Here is a 25566-nt window from a genome sequence, read left to right as displayed (position 1 = left end):
CTTCGTGATGCAAGTTCTCTCTGTATCAAATTTCATCAAAGTCAGTTAAACAGATAGACCGTGAAAAGCTAGCAGACAGACGAACAGACCCACTTTTGCAATTATAAAATTAGTATGGACATGTATTAGGATAACATATGTTATATAATAACATTATGTAGCTAATAAATATATGAGTTACTTTAAAAAAAATAAAAGCAGCAAATTAAATACCCTTCCATGCAAGCTTGTTATAAATTGTAATAGAGCCAATACAAATGCAATAATTTAAGCACTAGTATACAGTGTCCTAACAACGGATGACAAACAGTTACTTTACAAAGCACGGTGGTTTACACGCCGACATTAAATCTTTGTTCTGTTAAAACGTCGCAATCTGTCTTTAGGTCGTAAGTGTGGCATAAAATACGGCGTGACTCTTAGTGCCTACTTGGACTTCTAGTCACAGAGATTGGCGAAAGATTTACTAAGTAGCTACTTACCATTTTTAAGGTTGCGTAACCGAAGCCTCCGCTGTCGGACTATATCTCGTGAACCATATTTTAGGTGAAATTTTTACAGAATGCGCATTTCTATTGAGGCTATAACAACAAAATATAATTAAAAATGGCCGCCATGAGAATTAAAAAAAGGCTTTGCCGGTAGCGTAGTAATTAGCTGCGGCCGAAGCCCCCTACCAGACCAAACAGTGACAATTTAGAAATTTTAAATTTTCCCAAATTGTATCTGCCAAGCTCGAACCCGAGTTCTTCCACTAATATGACCACAGCACTCACCACTGCATGAGGGATTGCATTGGCGGTTACAACCTAGACCTCAGTTCACTCCTGTTGATGCTAAAATATATTTTTTTATATAAAAAATAGCGAGCAAACGAGCAGGCGAGTCACCTGATCTTAAGTGATTATCGCCGCCCGTGAACATTTGCAGCACCACAGGTACCTACTGCCGATGCGTTGCCTGTCTTTCAGGAATTTGTTAGTCGTTGTCTAAGCGACTTTAGTGACATCTCGTAGAGCGATAGCTTACCTTATAATTAAAGTTAAAATATTCCATATTACTTTAGACAACTTTCGGTTTTATTTATTTTTTATTCACACCATCAACTTTCATACAATAATGACTATAAAATTTACAAATTCACTTTTTTAACCAGAAATACAACTAAAATTTACACAAGTACTGTTAATATTTACACTATGTAACTAAAACCAAGTAGGTACCTACTTTATACAAGAAAACAAGTGTAAATTAAAAATTTTCAACATCCCCGACAAATCATTTTCAAATAAATAATTATGTATATCTAGGCAACGTCCATCTTGACAGCTTGACATTTGTCAATTGACACTTGAATATTATGAACCTAAGGGTTATCTAACCTTCTTTTCTACAAGAAAACTAGAAAATAGCTGATAACTTTTAAACGGCTGAACCAATTTTCTTGGATTATAGCTAAGAACACTCTCGATCAAGTCACCTTTCAAACAAAAAAAACTAAATTAAAATCGGTTCATTCGTTTAGGCGCTACGATGCCACAGACAGATACACAGATACACAGATACACAGACACACAGATACACAGGTCAAACTTATAACACCCCTCTTTTTGGGTCGGGGGTTAATAATTTTATCGATTAGTAGGAACTAGGAAGTAGGAACTACTCGGTTGCACCATCTCTTGACCTAAGTGTACTCGTAGTAACCGAACTGCGGTTCGCTTAGTCACTGAAACATTCCTTTCGTGCCGATCCTCTGCACATCACTGATTGCTCATACCGAGCGACGAAATATAAAGTGGATGTTTCGGTTTTGAAGCTGTGTCCGTCCTTTGTAAACGATACTTAACTCATTGTCAGTAGTAAGCACTCTTTAGTAGAGCTTTTAGAAAGCTAGTCGAATAAGTCCTTTTAATTAAAGAAAAAGTACGTTAAATAAAAAAATGTAAGTATAGGTATAGGTTTATATGAAATGTTAATAACCGTTGACTTTTTAAATCTTAAAATTCATCTTTTAAGGCCGATGAATTTTGTCAGCTCTAATACAGACTACGGTTTATTTGGGCTGCATATTGCAAACATGAGTCTCAGTTTTATTTAACCTACAGTGCTTTGGTCTACAAAGTTAGGTGTAAATAATGTTCATTTTTCATTAAGTCTGTAATTAAATAAATAAAAAATGAAAATAAAATAAGCTCAGAAACACTGGGAAGTCAAATACCTAAGTACTTAAAGCATTTTTGGTAATGCATTGCTCTCCGTCTCTCCCCACCTCTCTACAATTTCAGGTCACATTTTGATTGTCAATTGTTGAATTTGTAATATAAATAATGCAAAAGTGATAATAATTAATTACGTCAATTTAAAACTAAAGATTCGTCGAGGGTTCCAAACGGGCCCTGGTCTGAGAAGAAACCCTCAAAATACTCGGCCGGGTAGTCAGTTGGTGCGTAGTATTGGAGGGTGCATTTTTAAGGTGAACGCACACTTATCCGAGCCGAACGCGTCGAAAGAGTCGAACGAAACGAATTTTAGAATTCTCTATAAGATATTTACATCCGATGCGGACGATTCGACGCGGGGCAGTGTGCGAGGTTTCATGAGATTTCATATACAGGATTCTAAAATTCGTTTCGTTCGGCTCATTCGACGCGTTCGGCTCGGATAAGTGTGCGTTCACCTTTAAATACCAATCGAATAATGACGGTCAGCTCAGCGGGCTATGAAGGCGGGGACATACTGCAGCATTTCACAACACTAGACGTCAGTGCGCGGCGCCGGCGCAAGATGCTGTATAATTTATTGTAGATCCTAAATCGTTATAAACGTATTCAAGACAGCTATATCAACAACGTGAAGGGAATTTATCATTTGTAACGTGCTTTTTTTAAAATATTAACATTATCAAACCAACCCATGCCAGCCCACGTGTCACTACTGGGCTCGGGTGGCTCTCCTCTCAGAAAGAGAAGGCTTAGGCCATGGTCTACCCAGAGCCTTAGCAAGAGTTGAATTAAGGTAGGGCAGGTAGGATAGAAGCAAAACTTTACTTAATCCGATCTGGACAAAATAATACGGTGATAAGCCCAGTGGATAAGACGTCCGCCAACTATTCGGCAGGTCAGAGGTTCGATTCCCGGCACCCAACTCCTCGGAGTTATGTGCCTTTAAGGTAGTGCTTTCACTTGCTTTCATGGCGAAGGAAAACATCGTGACTGAGAGTTCTCCATAACATTTTCAAAGGTGTATATATCCTGACAATACATATTTAAGCAGCGTAGCGGACAATGGTTTAACTCAAACAAAAAGCTCTAACCCTTCTCATTCCGAGAGGAGTCCCCACTCGGAAAGTTTAGGGGTCCAGAGCCTAAATCCTCCTCATTCTGAGAGGAGACCCGTGCTCAGTAGTGGGCCGGCGATGAGTTGATCATGATGATGATGATCTGGTTAATGATTTATGCGCATAATGGTAGGTATAAGGTGCGTTGGGGTAAGTTCGGACGGTTTTTCGTTGTATTCGGAAGATGTTGGCCAAATTTATTTTACACGAAAGTTACAATAGTTATCACAATGAATTATAGTGAAAATTGATTGTTAATAAATAAGCTACAGATAGAATGTTTTTCATCTAGTTATAAATGAAACAACTACTGTTTACTGGGTGTTTAAAATATGAATAAAATTTTAAAGCCTTGGGAAAAATCGGACATTCATGGGTAAAGATCGGACTACCTTCTAAAATCGCCATTGTGGCTTAGAACACAGGGTTCATAGAAAGAGAATATCCGTTCTTATACGTCCTACAAGATTATCTTTGGATTTTTTTATATTCTAATAAAGTCACCTGGAACAGTACTTTTGTTTTTTTTTTGTTTCGGACGTCCGATCTTACCCCATTAGACCAAATCTCAAATTACAGTGACTCTCAAACTTTCGTGTTCCTGATCCTGATAAACTTTTTGCAGTCAAATTTAAAAAAAAAAAAGGTTGGATAGGTTATACTTTTATGTGTTGGATATATAAATAAAACCTTACAATTTATTGCTGATCAAAATTTTATTTAACTGCTTATTTATAATTCTAATCAGTCTTAGGTATTGAGACCAATTATTTGTCTTTATACATTAAAATAAAATAAACTTTTCAAAATGTTATCTGAAAGTACAACAATAACTTTATCTAAGAACCTATTTTACATAGGGTGACTTTTACTTAGTCGCCTATAGAAAAGTGTATGAACAATGAACATGGGTCGAAAAAAAAACCTTCGCCTTCCCATAATAAGTCGATCAACTGATCGTGTATTTTGTATGGGTCGGTGATTATATTTTCCTTTTTTCACCCATGTTCCTTTGGGAAAGTTGTTTGTTATCATGATACATTCAATCACCCTTTAATTAATATAATTTTGACTTTAAAATTGTACTCTTTAGAAATATTTTCTAAAGAGTCTAAGTAGATTAAAAAGTAAATATAAAAAGTTGTCCTTGCTTAGTAAGTAACATAACTTTGTACGTTGGTGCCTGGGGAGAAGTAAAGATTTTTAACAATATTATTCATACTACTACAAGACCAACGCACTTAAAATAGCAACAAAATATGAAATTGTTTTTATTATGGTAATGCTCAAAAATGAGATAAAAATTACACAAAGTTCAAAATTGGAACAATATTAAAATTCTGAATATCAACATTAGACAAAAAATGCTTGTTTATTAATAATTGAGTATCAAAAAAAAACACTATAACTAGCCTTTGTTTTGTAGCCTAATTATAACTAACTTTGTTTTGAAAAAAATAAAACCGACTTCAAAAACGACAAACACTAAAAAGTGAAAAATAACTTTTGTTTAGCTACACGTGTAATGCACCTAGGTATGAAGTCGAGCGAGCATATTAAAACAAAATTAGAAATCCAAGAGTGAAGCTCGCCCGACTTCATACCTAGGTGCATTACACGTGTAGCTAAACAAAAGTTATTTTTCACTTTTTAGTGTTTGTCGTTTTTGAAGTCGGTTTTATTTTTCTTTTGAAAATTTTTTATTTCACAATTTTTAGTGGCCCCACTGTACTTATAATATGCTGTGCCCAGTTAAAACCCTACTGTTTACTAAGCTATTACAGTGATCGCGAGCAATTTGCTCCTATCCATTGAGGAGTTCTGTTCTCCATCTCCGAAGATATTCATCAGATCTTCACCAAATTTATATGGGACCACCTGCACAGTATACCCTTTCAAACAAAAAAAAAAATTTCCAAATCGGTCCAGGGGTCTTTGAGTAATCGGGGAACATACATAAAAAATAAAAAAAAAAATAAAAAAAAAAGATCCCGACGAATTGAGAACCTCCTCCTTTTTTGGAAGTCGGTTAAAAATTAAAAGTAAATCGCGTCTTCGACATTTAATAGTGTAAATTCACCCGGATTCTCTTTTATTTGAAGCAATTTTATTTGCTTCACAATTGAATCTTCAGGCACACAGTCTTGGTCCCTACGTTTAGGTATAACAAATTTTACATGGTATTTTTTACCAATGGTTTTGTAATAGCATATTGAATATTTCTTTTTTTCTGTTTCATTATGTATGTGCTCAATAACACCGACGTAATATTTCCAAAATTTTGTGTAGTAACGAACCAAAACTGTATCCCCAGTGTTATATATCTTAGTATTACCCAGTGAATTTTTTTCATTTCCTTTTTGATAGATGTTATCCTCTCTGATCTTTGTTTCTGATAGTTCTTCATTTTTATGTGTATTTTTCTTTTCTTCATTTCTTTCATCGTTAAAATTCAACCGTCTAGGTATTTTTGCTGGTCTATTTTCTTTGTTTCTTTCATCATTTGTATCTTTGCGACGTTTATTGGTTACGTCAAAATTTAAATCAATTTTTTTTAGCTGTAACTTCCCGATAAAAGGTTTATTTTCAGGTCTGTAACGAACAGAAGATAACATAGTGACTCTCTCTCTTTTATCAGCTATTTCGTCATCCACTCTCTTATCATGCACTTTCCCATCCATCAGCAACTGTTTCACTTTCCCATCCATCTGCAAGATATCCACTTTCTCCTCAATCTGCAACTCTTCCATTCTCTCACCCTTTTGCAACACTTCTACTATTTCATTTATCTGCAGTTCCTCCATGTCTTGATCTCTCTGCAAAATTATCTGGTTCATTTCTAGTGTTCTTGATAATTCTTGTTCCTCTTTATAAGGAACAAAGTCTGATTCTGAAAAAATATCACTAAGCACATCTATTATATCTGAGTCGCTATGGATACTTATTTCGCCACTTTCAGAAGTCGTTGTGACACTGGGAGGTCGTTTAATTTTTTTCATTGTTTTTTTGAAACATGTTGTTTTCAGTCTTTGTTTTTTAGGTACATGTTTGGTTTTATTCCTACCAGTTTTCTGGAAACAATTTTCCGCATTTTGTATATTCAGATTAGTGCTATTCGATATATTCTGACATATTGTGTTTTCATTTGTATCTTTCCCACGACTTTCGAGGGTATCCGTCCGAGTGTGACTTTCAATTACAGTCTTAGACTTTTTGCCCACGCCTTTTCCCTTTTTAGTAATAATTGTGTTCTTTTGATCGTTCGTCTTATCAATCGTTACTTTCTTGTCTTGAGTTCTAGTTTTTTGAGTTTCTTTCTTTTTCTTAAGTTTTTTGTTTGATATGCCAGATGGGCCGGGTTTTTCATTATCGTTGGGTAGAGAAGCAGATGTTTCTATTGAGTTCATATTAGTATTTTGTGTATTCTGTACCTCTTTTTCTTTCATTTTCTCCAAGTATGTGCGTGTGATGACTTCGCTTCCTTTTGCAGCACGTGATAACTTGACTGTCTTATTAGAGCCAGTGCCATTCTTAGAATGTTGCGAAACTTTTTGCAGAAGTAGTTCTTCAAATGAAGTCTCGTATTGCGGCGGAAACTGCGAATTGCTTATACCAAACTGAGTAGTCGAAGTAAAGTTGCAAGACATGTTTTTATTTACTACTTCCAGGCACATTTGTTTCAGTGTTTTCAACTCGTTTGATTTGTTCTGAGACACCTTATATTTCCATCTTCTTAAGGCCGCCGGATCATACTTTTCTTCTGGTATAACATCTGCATTTAATGGGTAAATACCTCCCTTTCTAAAGCCACTTTGGATCACAAATGGACTTACTTGATGCCACGTTTCAGCAAACAATTCCGAAAATGTTTGTTTACGTAATTTTACGCCGACGTTTTGTCGTTGCCATTGCACTAGCTTTTTATCCCAGCTTGTTTTAAATGACTTGAATACCGCCAAATCCAGGGGTTGGAGTAAATGAGAGGTATGGGCGGGTAATTTAAGAATCGTGATATTGTTTTCACTCGCTAATGCTACGACCCTGGTATCAACATGGGTGCTGTGACCATCGTAAATCATTAAAACTGGCCGGTTTTCACCTAAACCAGGAATGACAATCCTCTTCATGTAATTGTAAAATATATCAGTCTCCATCCAGCCACGTTTACTGGCGGCATAAGAAATCTCAAAATCATATTTGTCTTTTTGATTCGCACTCATCCACTCATTGTACATGTATTTACCTTTGAAAACTATCAAAGGAGACAATTTCGAGCCGGCCGCATTTACGGTTGTTAACACTGTAACATTTTCTTTCCCCGAACCTTGTGTAGTCCTTGTGCATGGAAGGCCTTTGCCTCCAACAACTTTTGTTTTCGTGGGATCTAGACATACCGATGTCTCGTCTAGGTTCCAGATTTGCTCAGGATTGTGTATATCCAATTCCAGTAGCGTCTTTTTCAGTAAAGTAAAATATTCGGCAATCACAAATGGATCCGTCATTCTTTTTCTAAGATACTCTACAGATTGCGGTTTTTTTATTGACAGGTTGTGTCTTAACCGAAATAAGATGAACCAATCTGGCCCAGGTCGGTTGTTTTTAAAAGGTGTAATAATTTTGTTTGCCCTAATGAATTCTGAAACAATGTCCAAAATTTCTGTTCTAGATAAACCCCAGCCCCATTTTTCTAAGGTTCTAAGACAATGTGCCAGCTTATTCTCCATCTCTATAGGGATTGCAGGGGGCCGGCCAAGTGATTGACTTAGTAAGCCTGTTTTACCCTTAACATGGTCATTAAGTGTAGAAGTAGGGATACCGTAAAGTTTTGATGCTGCATAATTAGAGAGTTCTCCGCTTTTTACTTGTGCTACTGCCAATCTTAAATCCTCCTGCGAATACGATGTTGCCCGCAGTGACTTTCTCTTGTACTGACGCGGCATTATGACCCTACAAAGAAAATGCTTTTATGAGTATACTAGTCCCGTAGATCCCGTGGGAACTGTCTGATTTTCCGGGATAAATACCTATGTCAATTACAGGGACGCAAGCTACCTTGGTACCAAATTTCATACAAATCCGTTAAGCGTATGGGTTTTTAGGAATCCCGTGGGAACTATTTGATTTTCCAGGATTAAAAGTAGCCTATGTCCGTCCCTGGGACATAAGCTAAGCCTGTACCAAATTTCGTCAGAATCGGTTACACTGTTGGGCCGTGCCAAGGTAGCAGACAGACAGACAGACAGACACACAGACACACTTTCGCATTTATAATATTATTAGTATGGATTTATAAAACTAACTATAGGTATATATATCACACTAATATTATAAAGGAAAAAGTTTGTGTGTGTGTGTGTGTGTGTGTGTGTGTGTGTGTGTGTGTGTGTGTGTGTGTGTGTGTGTGTGTGTGTGTGTGTGTTTGTTACTCCTTCACGCAAAAACTACTGGACGGATTGGGCTGAAATTTAGAATGGAGTTAGATTATACCCTGAATTAGCACATAGGGTACTTTTTATCCCGGAAAATCAAAGAGTTCCCACGAGAATCTTAAAAATCCTACATCCACGCGAACGAAATCGCGGGCATCAGCTAGTATACCTATAAAGTTAGTTTATATATTACGGAGATACAGTATATTTTATGTTGCGCCCATAAAAGGCATCTTAAAAGTCTATTAATATTGGTTATTTTAGTAAAACATAATTAGAGCTGATAAAATATAAATAATTTCATATAATAAAATAAACAAAATACAAAACACAACTTCATGAGAAATTTTGTTTATCAACCAGCTCAGCTACATATAACATAATGATAGATTGCAACACCACGAAACATCGGAGGTTAAAGTTCGGATTAAAATAAAGTTTGACAACCACTTGCATTTTCCCTGCAGTTTAAGATCGGATTATTTTTAGTCCGTACTTCACCTGTTAATATTTGCTTGGGACAAGTTCGGATCTCATCCTACAGCTCTATTTAGCCTATTTCAAACAGATATATCACAAGACACCACATATTCTAATAACTCAAAGATTTATTATTTGAAAAAATTGATAATACTCACCAAAAAAACCAGCAAAATGTTTTTGGGGTAAATCCGGATCTCACAAATTATCATTTAAGACGACACTTCCAGTGTGACGCGCATAACTGACGTCTGATGCGTCGGAACGACCAACACGGACTGGGAAGTGGCGCAATACAAAATGACGTCCCACGCTTTGTTGCCAGATTAGAAAAATAAGTACTAATTCGGAATATATTTAACAAATACGGTCTTCCCCCATTTATGATCTTACCCCAACGCACCTTAATTCGCGACAGTTCGAGGTGACAATCAGGGTGGGAACGCCCCGCACATCGCGCTAACTCGATACGGGATAGCGCAGGTGACGTGCAGAACGTCCCCCCGCCTCATACCCCGATTGCCATCTCGACCTATCGCGTAAAATAGCTAATAAACAGCTTTTCCGCTTCACAAGTATCATATTTAGCATAGCTAAACCGCTCCAATCCTACCGTTACCCTTCCCCGACCCATCCCCGCCCAACGGGATCGCACGGCCTCGGTCTGCAAGTCTGGATCGCTCACAATTCGATTTTATCAGACAAGACGCGTTAAGTACTTACCGTAAATACTTACTTATACTTATAAAGTTTCATTACATCATTTCTATCCATAGCTGCCACACTACCGAGAACCTAAGTGAGATTTTAAAGCTTTAACTCATCTTATTTTCCAATTTTAGGCCATAGTTCACCACGCTGGTCCAATCCGGTTTGGCTGATATCAAGTTCCATTACATCATCTCAACCAATCGCTGACCTACTACTGAGAAATAAGAATGGGTCCCCATTCAGAGTTCAAATAATTAGATTATAGCAAGCAAGCCCTGTGAGTGAGGTCAAAGGCTTTCTCCGTGGGCAGTTCGTAATAATGCATACCTACCTAGTACCTACTCTATCGATGGGGGAAGGGGACAAAAAGTGGGGGGGGGGGGGGGGCGAACGTTGTCGCACGCGCGAGTAGAAAGTACTTCTCTGCTTCTACCATTGTTTTCTTCATTACTAGGTACACTTATTTATCAGCCGTCAGACTTCAAGTTGTTTATTGCATTTTTTATGCAAATGTATCTTATTCATGAACAAAATTGGAAACGTAATTCTTGTTATCCAGTTGTAACTTGAAGTACGTATTCAATTTTATAGTTTCAAACATCCTGTCGTTTAAGAAACCCGTTGATAAGTTTGTTACTGAGTCCCCTAAATGACAGTAAAGCTGAAGACACATCGGTGATCTAGTGACGCGTCGTGATGCGTCAGAAAACATGATAGGTACTCAGAAGGCGATCGGAGTCGTATACTTACATTTTTTATTAGACTGCGCAACGCAAACGTTATTTTTTGTTTTGGCAAATTTAAAAGTAAAAGTTAAGTCACTTATTATTATTTTAAAGGTTTCAAAATTTTAATAGATATAATTTTATTCCTTCGTAGCGCACTAGGGACTAACATCATGAACCGATTTTAATGATTCATGTACGAATAGATTTATCTTGACCAGTGTAACTAAACATATCAGAAGTTATTACCTTACCTAATAAATACCAAATATGCAAACCGTAAATCAGATTGGTTTTTTAAATACTTTAAAATATCAATATTATGAAGACGTGCCAGTTTGCGCTCTGGCGCTGAAGCTCGACGAGCTTCCCGATGTGTGTCGATTGTCGCGCCAGATTGTGTTCCAACACTTCGCTAATGTGTTTGCGTCTTTAGTCTAAGTTAATTTTCAGTTAAATGAAATTTGGATGTTATTGAAACGACAAAACAAATTAAAAGGTCAAAACATTTGGAAATTCTTGTAGTTCGATCGGTTGAACCGTGGCAGACGAACCGTGACCATTGGATTTCGGGTAACACATTACTCTTTGCCAACAGATTGGGTCATTCTTTTGTCCGCGTGGGAATGATGCAAATGAGTCGCTTCGCTATTTCTTTGTTTGATTTCGTGAAAGTTTACACGATCGACGAGGAAACACGGCCGACGATGGCCTGATGTGAACGCTGTATTTTTATGTAATTGTTGTAACGCAAGGTTTAGATAGAGCAAGGTTAAAGTTCAAGTGGTTTTTTAATGTTTAATGTTTAATTTTTTTTAATTCAATTGTTTAAGTGAAGGCTAACTTAATTACAAAACTGATACTAATGTTACGAATATGTACTATATTATAACGTTAGTAATTTACAGCTTTATGGGTTTTTACAGAAAACCTTATCGATGCTTGGTTTTCTACGTCCATGAAAGTCAAATTGCGTTACACGTAATGAACTTTTTTATGAATTACATATATTAAAATCTTGTGTGAATTCTTTTTCTTTCTGGTACTTACCTATTAAAAGACGTGCCTTACGTCGGTCTCTAGGCAAGCTTTCCATTTGGCGAAATTCGTCAAGATCTGTATCGGTTTAACCGTAGTCTAGTAGATTGGGATTCGGTTAATCCGTGAAAATGTAACAGACATAGGTACAGACAGAGATAGATATACTTTCCAATTTATAAGACAGAATCGGTTAAACTGTTGGAAAAGGTAGCAGACAGACACACTTTCGCATTTATAATATTAGTATGGATAGTATGGATGAATATATTATCGTCTTTACAAATGAAAACCATGGGCAAGGTTATGGTTTATAGACTACAAAATAGCGGTCCTACAATGTCTACGCTCAGCGATTATGTGGGTCGATCTGTCGCATTATGATCGTCTAACTAGGTGAGTACAAAAAATATAGGAAACCACATGTTATAATTCCCAATATTTGCTTAGAAACTTTACACGGCCATGTATTTTCAAAGATTTGTAATGAATTATACTAAGATGTTTCATATTATATTAGTCCCTACTTTATACTAAGCTACTCTTCCTTATTCATATATATAAATGCGTGTTTGTTTGTTGGTTTGTCCTTCAGTCTTTCTGTTTCTTGCTGGTTCTTCTCGGTAGGAACAACATTCCGAACCAGTGGTAGATTATTTTGACGATTCAAAAGCACTTGTAAAAGTTTAATTGAATAAAAATAATTTGAATTTGAATTTGAAGTCAGCTGCAATGGAGCAATAGATTGTCGTGATTTTTTGCATGGATACAGTTAAAGAGTGACATAGGCTACATTAATCCCTAAAAAATAAAAAAATTGCACGAGAAACGTAAATCCACGCTAACGATGTTATTAAAAAGTAAATGTAAGTATGATTTTTACTGTTTTTAACTTTATCAGAAGGTGCCTAAGTACCCACCAGCCACACTATACATAATATTTAAAACTACTGCTATTATTAATAATAACATATGAAATGTAATATAAATATTCTCAAATTGCAAACCAGATTTTCTAATACTTCTTCGTCTCAACGTATTTTTTATAGCAATATAGACTTTTATTTAATTAACATTGAATAACGACGAATGTTCACAAAAACAATATTCGTTTGAGAGAATTTACATAAATTAACAAAGTTTTTTTTTTTTTAATGAAAATATTACAATAAAACTTAAAGCTAGCCTTATCTAATTACTATACAAATCATGCCCGCGTGGAATGGTGCCAAGAATACTGGCTGCATTTCCGCGTTGGACAGCCAGGCTGATCCGTTGCGCAAAAAAATAGTATATATAGTTTTGTATAGTAATTAGATAAGGCTAGCTTTAAGTTTTATTGTAATATTTTCATTAAAAAAAAAAAAAACAAAGTTTTTTATGCGTCAAATAATAAGATTTCCTCCCGATTTCTTAACAAAACGATGATAGGTAAGTAAGAAGTTTCACAAATTCCCTGGTGTAATGGTGAGTGCTGTGGTCTTCGATAAAAAAATTACTTATGCTGCACTCGTATTATCCGTTTTCCTTAGTTTGCTTAAAATATAAACAAACTAGAGGCTTCGACCGCGTGGATTTCTGTTTCTGTAAATCCCGTAGGAACACTTTGATTTTCCGGGATTAAAAGTAGCCTTTGTCCTTCCCCGGGATGTCTTCCCAAGTCTGTACCAAATTTTATTAAAATCGGTTCAACGGTTGGCTACGTGAAAACGTAGCAGACAGACAGACAGACACATTCGCATTTATAATATTAGGTACTCGTATATAGGTAAGTATGGATTACCAAAAACCTTCTCGGAGAAATGCGCAAACGACGCGATTTGTCCGTCGCTTTAGATCTTCTAGAGTTAGGTTTTCACTCGTATCAAAGTCTAAGTCAAATAATTTATTCAAATTGGGTACCATCATACACTTTTTGTTGTAGTTGTGGGATAATGATGTAAGTACCTAATTGTTGTAATTAATTAGGTACGTAGGACGTAAGCTTAAACTAAAGCTACGAGGATTCCAAACGCGCCTAGGTCTGAGAATAATAGAGACCTAAAATAAACTCAGTCGGGACTCGAGTATTCTTTTTTAGGGTTCCGTACCTCAAAAGGAAAAACGGAACCCTTATAGGGTCACTTTGTTGTCTGTCTGTCCGTCCGTCTCTCCGTCCGTCGTGTCTGTCAAGAAAACCTATATAAGGGTACTTCCCGTTGACCTAGAATCATGAAATTTGGTTGGTAGGTAGGACTTATATAGCACAAGTATAAGAATAAATCCGAAAACCACGATTTGTGGTTACATCATTAAAAAAAATTAAAATGTGTTTAAATTTTCAAAGTAAGATAACTATACCAAGTGGGGTATCGTATTATGAAAGGGATTTACTTGTACATTCTAAAACGGATTTTTATTTATTTTTATGCATAATAGTTTTTGATTTATCGTGCAAAATGTCGAAAAACTACCCAAGTACGGAACCCTCGGTGCACGAGTCCGACTCGCACTTGGCCAGTTTTTATTATTACTATCACAAAATCACTTACAACTATCAAAGCTGTCAAGCAAATTAGTCCCAAAAAAAATTAGTTTTCTTTACTTTACAGATAGATCAGCTGCTTAGGATGTGTCATGGAAAGAGAGTGCGCAATTAATCGGCCATCCCATTATTACGACATGATCTTTGCCAAGACGCCGACTTACCGCAATTTATTAAGTCATGACCTAAACCGACCCTTATACCTCTGTTTAACATACATTGGTCTGTGACAATTTCATTTTAATATTCTAAACTACAGTTAGCGTGCAATGGAAATAAAATCTTGATTCACGCTATTTGCTACCAGTAGATGTTGTGTGGAAAAATGACTGCGAAACGGTATGTCATGGTAACTCTAACTATCCACTCACTGATCAACTCGCCTAGTAAATTATATTTGCTGGCTTTATTTTCGTAATATGTCCCTTTAGTATTAGATAATGTTATGGTTTTAGTAAGTTTTGAACAATAATGTAAGGTGCTGGCGAACGAAATTGTGTTTTTAACTGGTGGAGTTCAAAGTTCATGATTTGGATCACTGAATACAAACATTAAGTTCATTACCAAGCAAAACTGCCTAAAACTGTGCTAAAATTTAGTCCAAACGGTACAGTTACAGTGGGCTTTCTTGCAGTTTTTGCTCCTCCAATTAATTTTATTTCCCGCAATTACACAGATTTGTTCGGCAGTTCCTCATAATGTGATGTTACTTATATGGTTATATGTCATTAAGTACCTACATAATAACCTTTTATTATTATTTATATTTATTTTATACAGTAGGTCCGTTATTCTAACCTATCAAGTAAGAAATGCGCAAAACATTGACATTTTTAAACGAAAAATGAAAAGCTGGCTTGTCGAGGAGTCTTTTATAGTTAAAATGAATTCTTACTTAGAAAGATTGAAGACAAAATTGATTGTTAATATTTATTATTGTATTTTATTCCATATTTATAAGAAAAAATATTGTGACATTTTATTATAAAAATAATTTGAATTATTGGATTGACGTATAATGTATATTATCGAGAATAAATGACTATGACTATGACTATGACTATGGGTACGACTGGTTTGAGTATTTGCATAGACTGATACCGTCAAATTCCCTATTCCGATCTGCTAAGATGAATTTCTTGACAGAGACCTTCAAAAACTCTTTTTGCTCAACCCTGGACTTAATCCGATGCTTTTGATTTGCAACCGAAGGTTTGCTATTTGACCAACGCGGCAGTTCAAAATCTATTTATTTGTTGAAATTGGTAGGCAAATAAACTGATGGCAGTGCAAGTGGTACAATTTTTATAAAACACTTATCATGCCGTTACATACCTATGCATACAATCTTGGATGAATTCATCCAAGCATACAATTAATTTGATTAGGAGTTAGGACTGAATACCTCGGCAAGTATCAACATAGAATGTTCATTAGGTATAGGCACTATGTTAATAGCTAACTACGAGTATGTTCATCAGCATCTAATATTGAATGAGACTATGAGTAGCATGAAGTAGGGAAATAGGTCAGGGAGGTAGAGCATAGCAGGGCAGGTTACGACTGAAGTCATTGTATGCTATTCGCATCAAGGTTGCCTTGCGAGGTCGAAATGTAAATTATTTTGTCTCTTTATTAGGTAATAATAAAAATATATACATAATTTAAGTACATACGTACCTATAATTTAACAGTAAGTACATAATGTTAAAATCACGTAACGCCTTAATCGAACTAAGTACTTGATTTTATCTTTTCCATTACTTTAATCCTAAAGGATATATTATCTATTCATCTACCTACCTGTTACCTAATGAAGAATTTTTTTTTCCAAATTTTTCGATCCATTGCGTACTTTCGATTTTGAATGTGTAATTGCATTTTTCCCAGCGAAAAAAGGTATCATAATTTCAATATATCGCCAGCCCACTACCAAACACAGGTTTCCTCTCAGAACGAAAAGGATAATAAATAGGTATCAGACCTATTAATAATTTAGTTCATTACCTGTCGGAACTACTTAATCAAGATGCTCAACACAATACGACATCACAGAATCAGTATAGGTAGATATGATTGCAGGATATCTAGATTATGCTATTATTTTTGTTGAATTATAGCTTTTATGTCTCTGGTAACAAGGATCATCAAGCGTTGGAGGTATATGCATGTTTAATATACGTGTTCTAAATGTAATTACCGTATGTGTTGGTGCGTAGATATGTATGGTAGCAATACAAGGCATCGATTATTTGATAAGTCGTTTATTAGCGACACGCCGAGGCAATGGGCACGTGTAAATGTTTCTGATGTAGGTAGGTACTACCTACTCATTTATTGAAACAATGATCCTGAAGTTCGATTGTGGGAAAACTGCATCAATTATTATTACAATCGCAATCGTTGTGATTGGGCTGAATTTATAGTATTCGGTTTTCAACAATACATTAGTAAGCCAGCATCAACCAATCAGAGATGATTGCGATCGTGACATTGTAGTTGTCTTCTACTGCAATCGAGCCGCAGGACATATGGGGCGTTTCGATATCAAGACGTGCAGTCTAAATAAAATCTGTATTTAGACTGCATTTGGTATAGTTTTGTGGTTTTGGTCTGGTAACCAACAGCCATAGGTATAGCCTATAGGATGGTTCTAATCTACCATTTGAGTGGTTGACGGTGACGGTTATTAATTTTTTTTTATGAAGAATATTAGCTAAGTTTATTATGCTGACTAATATTCCCCTTTCCCCTCCAATTAAGGGTTAAGCTTGTACTAGGAGTGGTTACGACAATAGTGCAACGGGTGGGGTTTGAACCGGCGACCTTTCGGTTTTCAGTCCGCTCCTTTAACCATTGAGCTATCAAGGCTATAATTTAAATCACTGTATCTGACATAAAGAACCAGAACCAGATAGACCAAGTTTGGTTATGATGTACAATTGGCTACATTATAATCTATTACATTTTTAGGGCTCCGTAACTAATAAAGGAATAAAGGAACCCTTATAGGATCACTTCGTTCTCTGTCAGTCTGTCTTTCCTCGTCTCACAGGTCTCTACCTCGAAGAGTTACAAACTTGACATTTTAGTATTTTGTGTAAAACTTTGACCCAAAACCGAATATATGGGTTCGAAACTAATCAGGCTTACATCGACTAGATACCGGGAGTATCTATAGGTACCGTAACAATCTATAGATACTTACGTGTACGGAACCCCTTTTTTTATCGCTGGAAAATGCTTTTACGCATCCCTCCCGGAAGCAGAGCAGATACCACGCTGCTTAAAAAAGAGTGAGCCCCAACTCGCACTTGGCCAGTTTTTATACTACACAAGCATCTACTACTTAGTATTTAGTAGGTAAGTAGGTACCTATTTTAAGACTAAAAAGAATGGAGATTCGGCTAAGTAGATATAAAAACAAGGTCTTTTTAAACAAAAGTTTAATTAGATAGAATCGACATTAGCTAATAACAATCATTTATTATTCTAATCTTATGCCCCTTGTTTACATTAACCAAACGCGCTCAGCGAATGTACTAAGTAACAGATTCGCGTACGTTTGCTGGCGCCAGCTCACCGTCTGATCTCGCAACCCTTTGTCGATACACAAACCTGCGAGAAAGATAGCCCTGATTGTAATAGCGCTTTGGCTGCTGATGTGATTTTATCAAATATTCTTCTATTCTACTCTACAGAATATTGTAAACACTATTTGAGAATTGCATACTTAGATGATTAAAGACGGCAAATACCTATACGCTAAGTGGTCCTGGACATGTTCACTGAGTGCATTGGCCGAGCGCATTGTGGGAAGGCTAAAAAGTATTTGGTGCAATTAGCAGACAGCGTCGTTGGCCATTGGGCCAACTAGAACTGGAGGCATAAAGCAACTGTACAAAACAGTCGAGTAAAAGGCGATAAATAGAATGAATGTGGGAACTGCGTTGAAGCGAAGATCATTGCAAGTCATTAACGGCCAAGGCGTCTCGTGCGCACTACAGCCTTGCAAATTAGTCGACCGCTGCAGCTAATTATGTTCTGCGTACTTGCTGTATGACGTGTGAATATATTACTCGTTGTTGTTAAGAAGCCATAACGAAACAAAAATATTAGAAGGAATTTATTCGCTGTAGTGTACCGAGAAAGAGATGGCAGTAAAGCAATGTTGACTGCAACGGGAGCACTTTGTTGTCTGTCTGTCTGTCTGTCGGTCCGTCCGTCCGTCCGTCGTGTCTGTCAAGAAAACCTATAGGGTACTTCCCGTTGACCTAGAATCATGAAAAAAAGTAGTTAGGTCTTATAACACAAGTAAAGGAGTAACAGATAAAAAAATTAAAATGTGTTTTAATTTTCAAAGTAAGATAACTATACCAAGTGGGTTGTCATATGAAACGGACTTGTATATTCTAAAACAGATTTTTATTTATTTTTAAACATAATAGTTTTTGATTTATCGTGCAAAATGTCGGAAAAATATCCGAGTACGGAACCCTCGGTGCGCGAGTCTGACTCGCACTTGGCCGGTTTTTTTTAACTATGTACCCTGCCCATTGCTGCTTGAACTTCGCAACTCGTTGAGCTGTCTTTTCTTCTCATCTTCTTGTCCTAAATTCGCTAACTTTCACTCTGCTATGGGCCTCACAAGATAACTTAGAATCTCATAGCTGAGCATGATGCAGAGGCATCGCCCGCTTAGCTATTGCTTGGTTATTACTTAAAATACGGAAGTAAGTAATTCTTATTTTGCTTCTTGGCTTTTAGATACGGAAGCATTAAACATAGGTACCTATTACCTACTATGTTGCTTCGAGAGGCTCTCACGATTATGAAATGTCGCGTCATTAAATCGAAAACAATAAACTTGTCAAGCGAACGGTGAAAGATGACCTTCTGACCTCAATGATGGTTGTACGAAGAGGATTTTTGGAGCGGTCATCAAAATTATCTACGATGCGAGTAGGTAGACAATAGGTAGGTAAGTAGGTAGGTAGGTAGGTTCTTTTCACGTAATATGACTGATAGGCGATACGAATTATTGGATGCCCGAACGCGCAGACCTATCCCCAGTCCCCATGCGTCTTATATAGGTAGGTAGGTAATGTGTAGTTGTAACTGTAATGCTCGCTGGTTAATTGAAGGTGGGACTGAAAGTCGCGTCTCCTCGCCTTTCACATCCTGCACAAATAGATCCAAAAATCTCCTACTGCGCAGGTACAAGGTTAGTGGTGTTTTTACCCGACTATGGCAAAGCCAAAAGGAAGAGGATTTTAGCAGTCTATTTACTCGTATGTATGTGTGTATGTATGTGTGTATGTGTGTAGGTGTGTATGTATGTATGTAGGATTTAATTTATGTGTGTTACACCGTAGCGCATAAACTACTGAGCCGATTTTGATGAATGACATGTCAATCGATTCGTTATAGAGTACCTAGGCAGGTTTAAGTGCTGTTTAACTTTATCTTGTTAAGTCAACAAACAGTAGTTATAGTGTGCCTACATGATAGGTACCTATTTTATTAACCGACTTCCAAAAAAGGAGGAGGTTCTCAATTCGTCGGAATCTTTTTTTTATATATTTTTTATGTATGTTCCCCGATTACTCATAAAAGATATTTTACACGTGTAAGCTACTCGTAACAAAGTAATACAAATTTCTCTATTTAAATTGCTGTTAGAAAAAATTAACTGCGGTTTTTATTGACAATTAAAAATAAATAATTAACGTTTCGACTTCACCGACTTGTAGGTAAGTATTTTCCGAATAGATTTTCTATATTTTCAAGTATGTATATCTACCTACTTAGGTAGGTATGTCAACTTTGCACTACTTATAATGGTTATACCTAATCTGTGTCAAACGATTATCTATACATATAATAAAATTGTAGAAAAGTGGTGTCTGTACAATGGAAATATATAAAAAAAAGTAGCAGGGGTTGTTATTATATCGATGCCGAACCCGAAATTATAATTAATTTTTTTTGTCTGTTTGTCTGTTTGTCTGTGTGTTTGTGCACGCTAATATCAGAAACGGCTTATTCGATTTAGATACAGTTTTCACTAATATATTGTAGTAAGCTTCACTTAACATTTAGTGTTTATTTCATGTCAATCGGTTCATAAATAAAAAAGTTATGTCAATTTAAAGAATCAGGGCGAACATTTTTAACGTACAGAGTACGTACTACACGCCTCGCGCCTGAACGTCCGTGGCTATATAAAGCGCGCTGATTCCACGCGAACGAAGTCGCGGGCAGCTAGTACATATTATGATCAGATTATAGTAAAAATAAGACTTACAGCATCCAACACCTGGTTATGTATGAAGTGTTAAGCACCGTATCTTTAAATAATATTATTATGAACTGTTCAACTACTAGGTGGCAGTCGGCAGGTCTATAATTTGCTGTAATAAGGCAATGCACAAGCACCATAGCAATTTTCATCTGTTATCAATCGCTTTCTCAAGCTTTCGTACGAGTTTACGGGGGCCTCTACATAAACACAATAAAACAATAATGTGGGAATAAATTACTATTGTATTGTAGTGTTTATGTGTTTTACAGTTCTACAAGTTTGGCTATAAGGGGCCATCCATAAATTACGTCACATGAATTTCATAATTTTTGACCCCCTCCCCCGTCCTTGTCACAGCTGGTCACATTTATGAGATGTGCAGGTTGGCAGACATTATGGAGAACTCTCAGACATGGAGGTTTCCTCACGATGTTTTCCTTCATCGTTATTTAACTTGAAACGCACATAACTTCGAATAGCTAGAAGCGGCGTGCCTGAGATCGAACTCTCGACCTCCCGAATAGGAGGCGGACGTCTTAACCACTAGACTATCACGGAGTAACATAGGTACATCTGCCTTTTTATGGAAATGTCAAATCTCGAAGTATTCTCTCACTAGATGATGCCCGCGTCTCCGTCCGCGGGGATTTAGGTTTATTTAAAAATCCCGAGGGAACTCTTTGCTTTTCCGGGATAAAAAGTTGCCGAAGTTAATTTCCGGGACGTAAGCTACCTCTGTACCAAATTTCATATAAATCGGTTTAACGGATAGATTCTTAAAAGTCCCGTAGGAACACTTTGATTTTCCGCGAAATAAGTAGCCTTTTCCGTCCCCAGGATGATAGCTAACTCTGTACCCATTAAAATCGGTTCAGCGGTTGAGCCGTGAAAGCGTAGCAGACAGACAGACAGACGGACACACTTTCGCATTTATAATATTCAGTATGGATTTTAGTATAGAATGGTAAAGCGCATAACATGAAAAGGAACACTACATCTATAACTGGTATCTAACTGGTTTGTTTTTTACTTTTCACACATACCACGTAGTATAAATAAAATATTAGAGCGCTGAAAAGTGACCAGACGTTGGTCAAATATAAACAATATCAAAGTCGAGCGCCGTTGTGATCAATCAGAGACACAAACAGTGTGGGAGCGCGGTGCGTGAGAACCGCTCATTGTTGAGATCTACCATCAATACAGTATGCTCGTCCGATTATGTTGCTAATTTCAGTGCCATCTATGGAACGTATACAACAACGAGTACCAATTATAACGAGTACAGAAAAATTAGTAGGTAATATACTATTATAAAATTAGCATTATCATGTAACTGACTTTTCTTCCATACCTATAAAAATATAAAGAGGCGTTAAAAGTAATCATTTAGCTACATTCTCGCCTACTCGATGTTCGTGTATTGTGACAGTGGTCATTTCTAGTTGCGATGACCGTGACCGCAAAGCGTATGTCTCGTGCCACCTACGCTACCAACTGGACCAGCTATGCAAGAGCCCTGGTCGGGTCAATCTTCGCACGAATCTATCAATTTATAAAATAGTGTACAGGTCTATCTATATTGGCCAGTAGCCCTGCTCTTCACGCCTACACCGGCGCCTTTTTGCCTACTAATTAAACCTATCGGTCTTTGACTCTGAACTGACGTTATTTTAACTCAAGTTAACTGTCTTGCGTTCGTAATACATTACCCAGGCTGCTATTGTTTACTATATGCAGGTCTAATTAAGAAACAGCTTATAAGCTAGAAGCACGATTGAGATGGTATTCCCGCCTGTTTTCGGTTTGAACGCAGTTTTTAAGTCCGAGTCAAAGGCGGTCGAAAAGAGAGTACGAGTAAGGCCTTAAAATTCGGGTCGAAAAGAGAGTACTTAGAGAATCCTCGAGTGTTTAGATACTTAAATACTGTATATTTATAAAATAATTATAAGAACAGTTTTAGTTGGTTCATTCAATAGGCGAAGACTTAAGAAAACTTGTAAAAAAACTTCTAAATAACTTGTAGGTCACATAGAGGTTAGGGGACAATAGGTTGAACCCTGTGCTTGAGATTTTTGGTTATCAATTACCTATAGGTAGGTAGGCTTAATTTTATCTTTGGACTAATAATAATGAGTCTCTTAAATTAAGGAAATCATTAAAATGGTAAAGAGTGAGTAAGTATTAGATAAGTACGTACATACACTGAACCTGTTATTGTTTGATCCTTGATGACGCGTAATTTGTAGAGGTTATATTAAATGATTGCCGTTTAACCTTTACGTTAAAAACACAGTAATTTGTCAAATCAAGGTTAGATTAATAAATAGATCATGGATACATACCTTCGTAATTCCCTTACCAAGAGAAAACGCATTATGAAATTATATATATTATTGACCTATGCGATGTCATCACAAGATAAAGGAGTGTTAGTTAAACAAACTCTTCTCCATTCTAGGTATCACCGACAGCCTTCTATGCAGAGCATGCCTCGAGTGACCAGACCACGACCAGTCACCTACCTACCTACTGCTTAAATGCAACAGTGTATCTGTCCAACGAGAAGCCTACATTGGCTCCCCAGCAACACTTCATGAAGTCCTCGCCGACCTGGCTGGCCTGCTTGGATTCTGGAGTAACCTTCGGCTGGCTGGAGTGATCCGGCGGGGAGCCGTACCAGCAGCGGTCTCATGTATAACGGACAACTCCATCTAAGTCATCTTATAGGCATCTTTTAAGTAAACGCATCCCATCATAGGCCACATCATCATTTTCCCTCAGGTGTGATATTTTGTGATCAAGCGTTTGCCTATAGTGAATTTAAAAAAAGTGCGGTAAAGAAACCCAGTATACAGAAGAAGAAGAAGAAGAAGAAGAAGTCGTCACTACAGAACCCGACAGATAGGTTCTCAAGGTGCTGGAACGCAGACCACCTGAAACGCAGCGCTGGTAGTGGCGCACGTACCGCAGCGACCTGAATCAGTCGGGGGCACTGCACTCAAAAAACTATGTTCTCTGTAAATCCACGCAAGACATCTATGCCCAATAGTGGAAATCTATCGTTTGACATAATGATCAGATGTCAACATTAGGTAGGTATAGTAAAAGTTACTTCATCTGATTATATCTAGGTAAGTAGGTAGGTACATCGTTACGCAACTAATGCAGATAAAATTATTAAACCAACGCGAACGTCCTGTGTTTCACGTTTGTTTGCCTGAATGCGTGTTTACATACCGCCTTGCTCGGTGTTCATCTGTACATCTCAGTGTACGGTGCAAGTGACAGTCTTGTAGCGATGATAAAAAGAACAAGCTTGATGTGTATCCATAGGCGGGGAGCCACCAATCCTGGAAGTCCTGAAGGTTAATTCTCGACTCTTGATGAAATGACTGATGCAAAACCTATCACTTTTTTTTATTTGTAGATTAGCGCTTGGCTACAAGTAGACCTGCTGTCTAAGATGGAGCGCGCTTGCCTAGAAGACACCTATTCAATCTAGAATAAAAGGTACCCATACTAAAAGTGGAGGGGAAAACTGCCAAAAGGGCGTTCCATTATCCTAGCGGTTCGAATTAGAAGAGCCAAATCGCCTCGTAATACTTATCTACTCTTGCGGTTTAAGTCCACTGAGTATCTAATGGATGCCCTATATTTAGACCGGTCACATACAGTCGGAATTCCGTTTGGAAATTTCGATTTGGGATATCGAACGCAGTTAATCTATACAAATCTATGGACCAACCACATACGTACAGTAGTTTTCCGTTCGATTTTTTTTCCGATTCGAAATTCCGCATTGTACGTGACTGTCAGATAGAACGTAAAACTACAAATCGCTGCACGTCTATAACTTGCCAGCGAGTTCAGCGGATATGAGGTCTTTCTGCGACCATGACCGACACTCGCAAGTAGAAGTATGTAGGTGACCTCAGTGAAACCTTCGTTTTCGGTCTTGTGTATTGACATCTACGAGGTAAATAATAAAAACATCACGTTCTTGACTTCCAAAACCAAAATACACACGTACCTATTTAATTAATTATGCCCATTAAGCAATTTCATTGACGCTACAAAAATTACGCACTCAACTTATATCTAGCAATAGCAATGTTATCCGTGCTGTGCCGGATTGTTATCTTTGATTTTTATGAAACATACATTAGTTGTATGTGGTTAGATCTGAGCGTCATAAAGCTGTGGCACTAAAATTTTATTTTTTTAACCCTCGACCCAAAAAGAGGAGTGTTATAAGTTTGACGTGTGTATCTGTGTATCTATCTGTCTGTGGCATTGTAGCTCCTAAACTAATGAACCGATTTTAATTTAGTTTTTTTTTGTTTGAAAGGTGGCTTGATTTTCTTCGATTCAGATTTCAGAACACTCTCGGTGTTCTGAAATCTGAATCGAAGAAAATCGGTTCAGTCGTTTGAAAGTTATCAGTTCTTTTCTAGTTTTCCTATAGAATTTTTTTTTATGAGGGTATAAATAAATTAATTGAAAGATCTGAAAAATGTATCCGTCTTGCAGGTGAATATAAATTGAAAAGGAAAAATAATTTGGTTTTTTTATTTCCAACCCTTAACCTCCATTCCGCGAACATAAAAACACTCCCTCGTATGTTATTAGAGCTCCTTGTCTTCTGAGCTGTTTATAAATCTACTAGCGACCCGCCCCGGCTTCGCACGGGTGGACACTACCACGAAAAATCCTATCTATTTTCCGGGATAAAATATAGCCTATACGGATTCGGAAGAATCCCTCTAAGTAATGGTAAAAGAAATTTTGAAATCGGTCCAGAAGTTTTTGAGCCTATTCAATACAAACATACAAAAATACAAAGGTTTCCTCTTTATAATATTAGTATAGAAGTATATAGATAGAAGCGTGGGCGCGGACTGAACACTATTACTACTCTTTGCTCGTGAGTACGTTCAGATGTAGGTATTGTGCCTAGCTGTTTGACTCTAGGCATTGATGACTTTAGGTAGGTACAAAAATATATCTTGTCT

General features: G+C 37.0%; 1 protein-coding gene across 1 annotated transcript; it reads right to left on the bottom strand.

The window, feature by feature from the left end:
* Window positions 1-5280: 5280 nt before the first annotated feature.
* Window positions 5281-9654, bottom strand: LOC123867767. Its single transcript, XM_045910014.1, has 2 exons — window positions 9408-9654; window positions 5281-8287 (listed from the first exon to the last, which is right to left on the bottom strand). The coding sequence occupies exon 2, from the start codon at window positions 8278-8280 to the stop codon at window positions 5377-5379; it is 2904 nt and encodes a 967-aa protein (XP_045765970.1). The 5' UTR covers window positions 8281-8287; window positions 9408-9654; the 3' UTR covers window positions 5281-5376.
* Between the last annotated feature and the right edge of the window lie 15912 nt (window positions 9655-25566).

Source organism: Maniola jurtina, chromosome 8 (assembly GCF_905333055.1).
Source record: "Maniola jurtina chromosome 8, ilManJurt1.1, whole genome shotgun sequence".
NCBI lineage: Eukaryota > Metazoa > Arthropoda > Insecta > Lepidoptera > Nymphalidae > Maniola > Maniola jurtina.
This window is presented reverse-complemented; position numbering and strand designations above follow the sequence as displayed.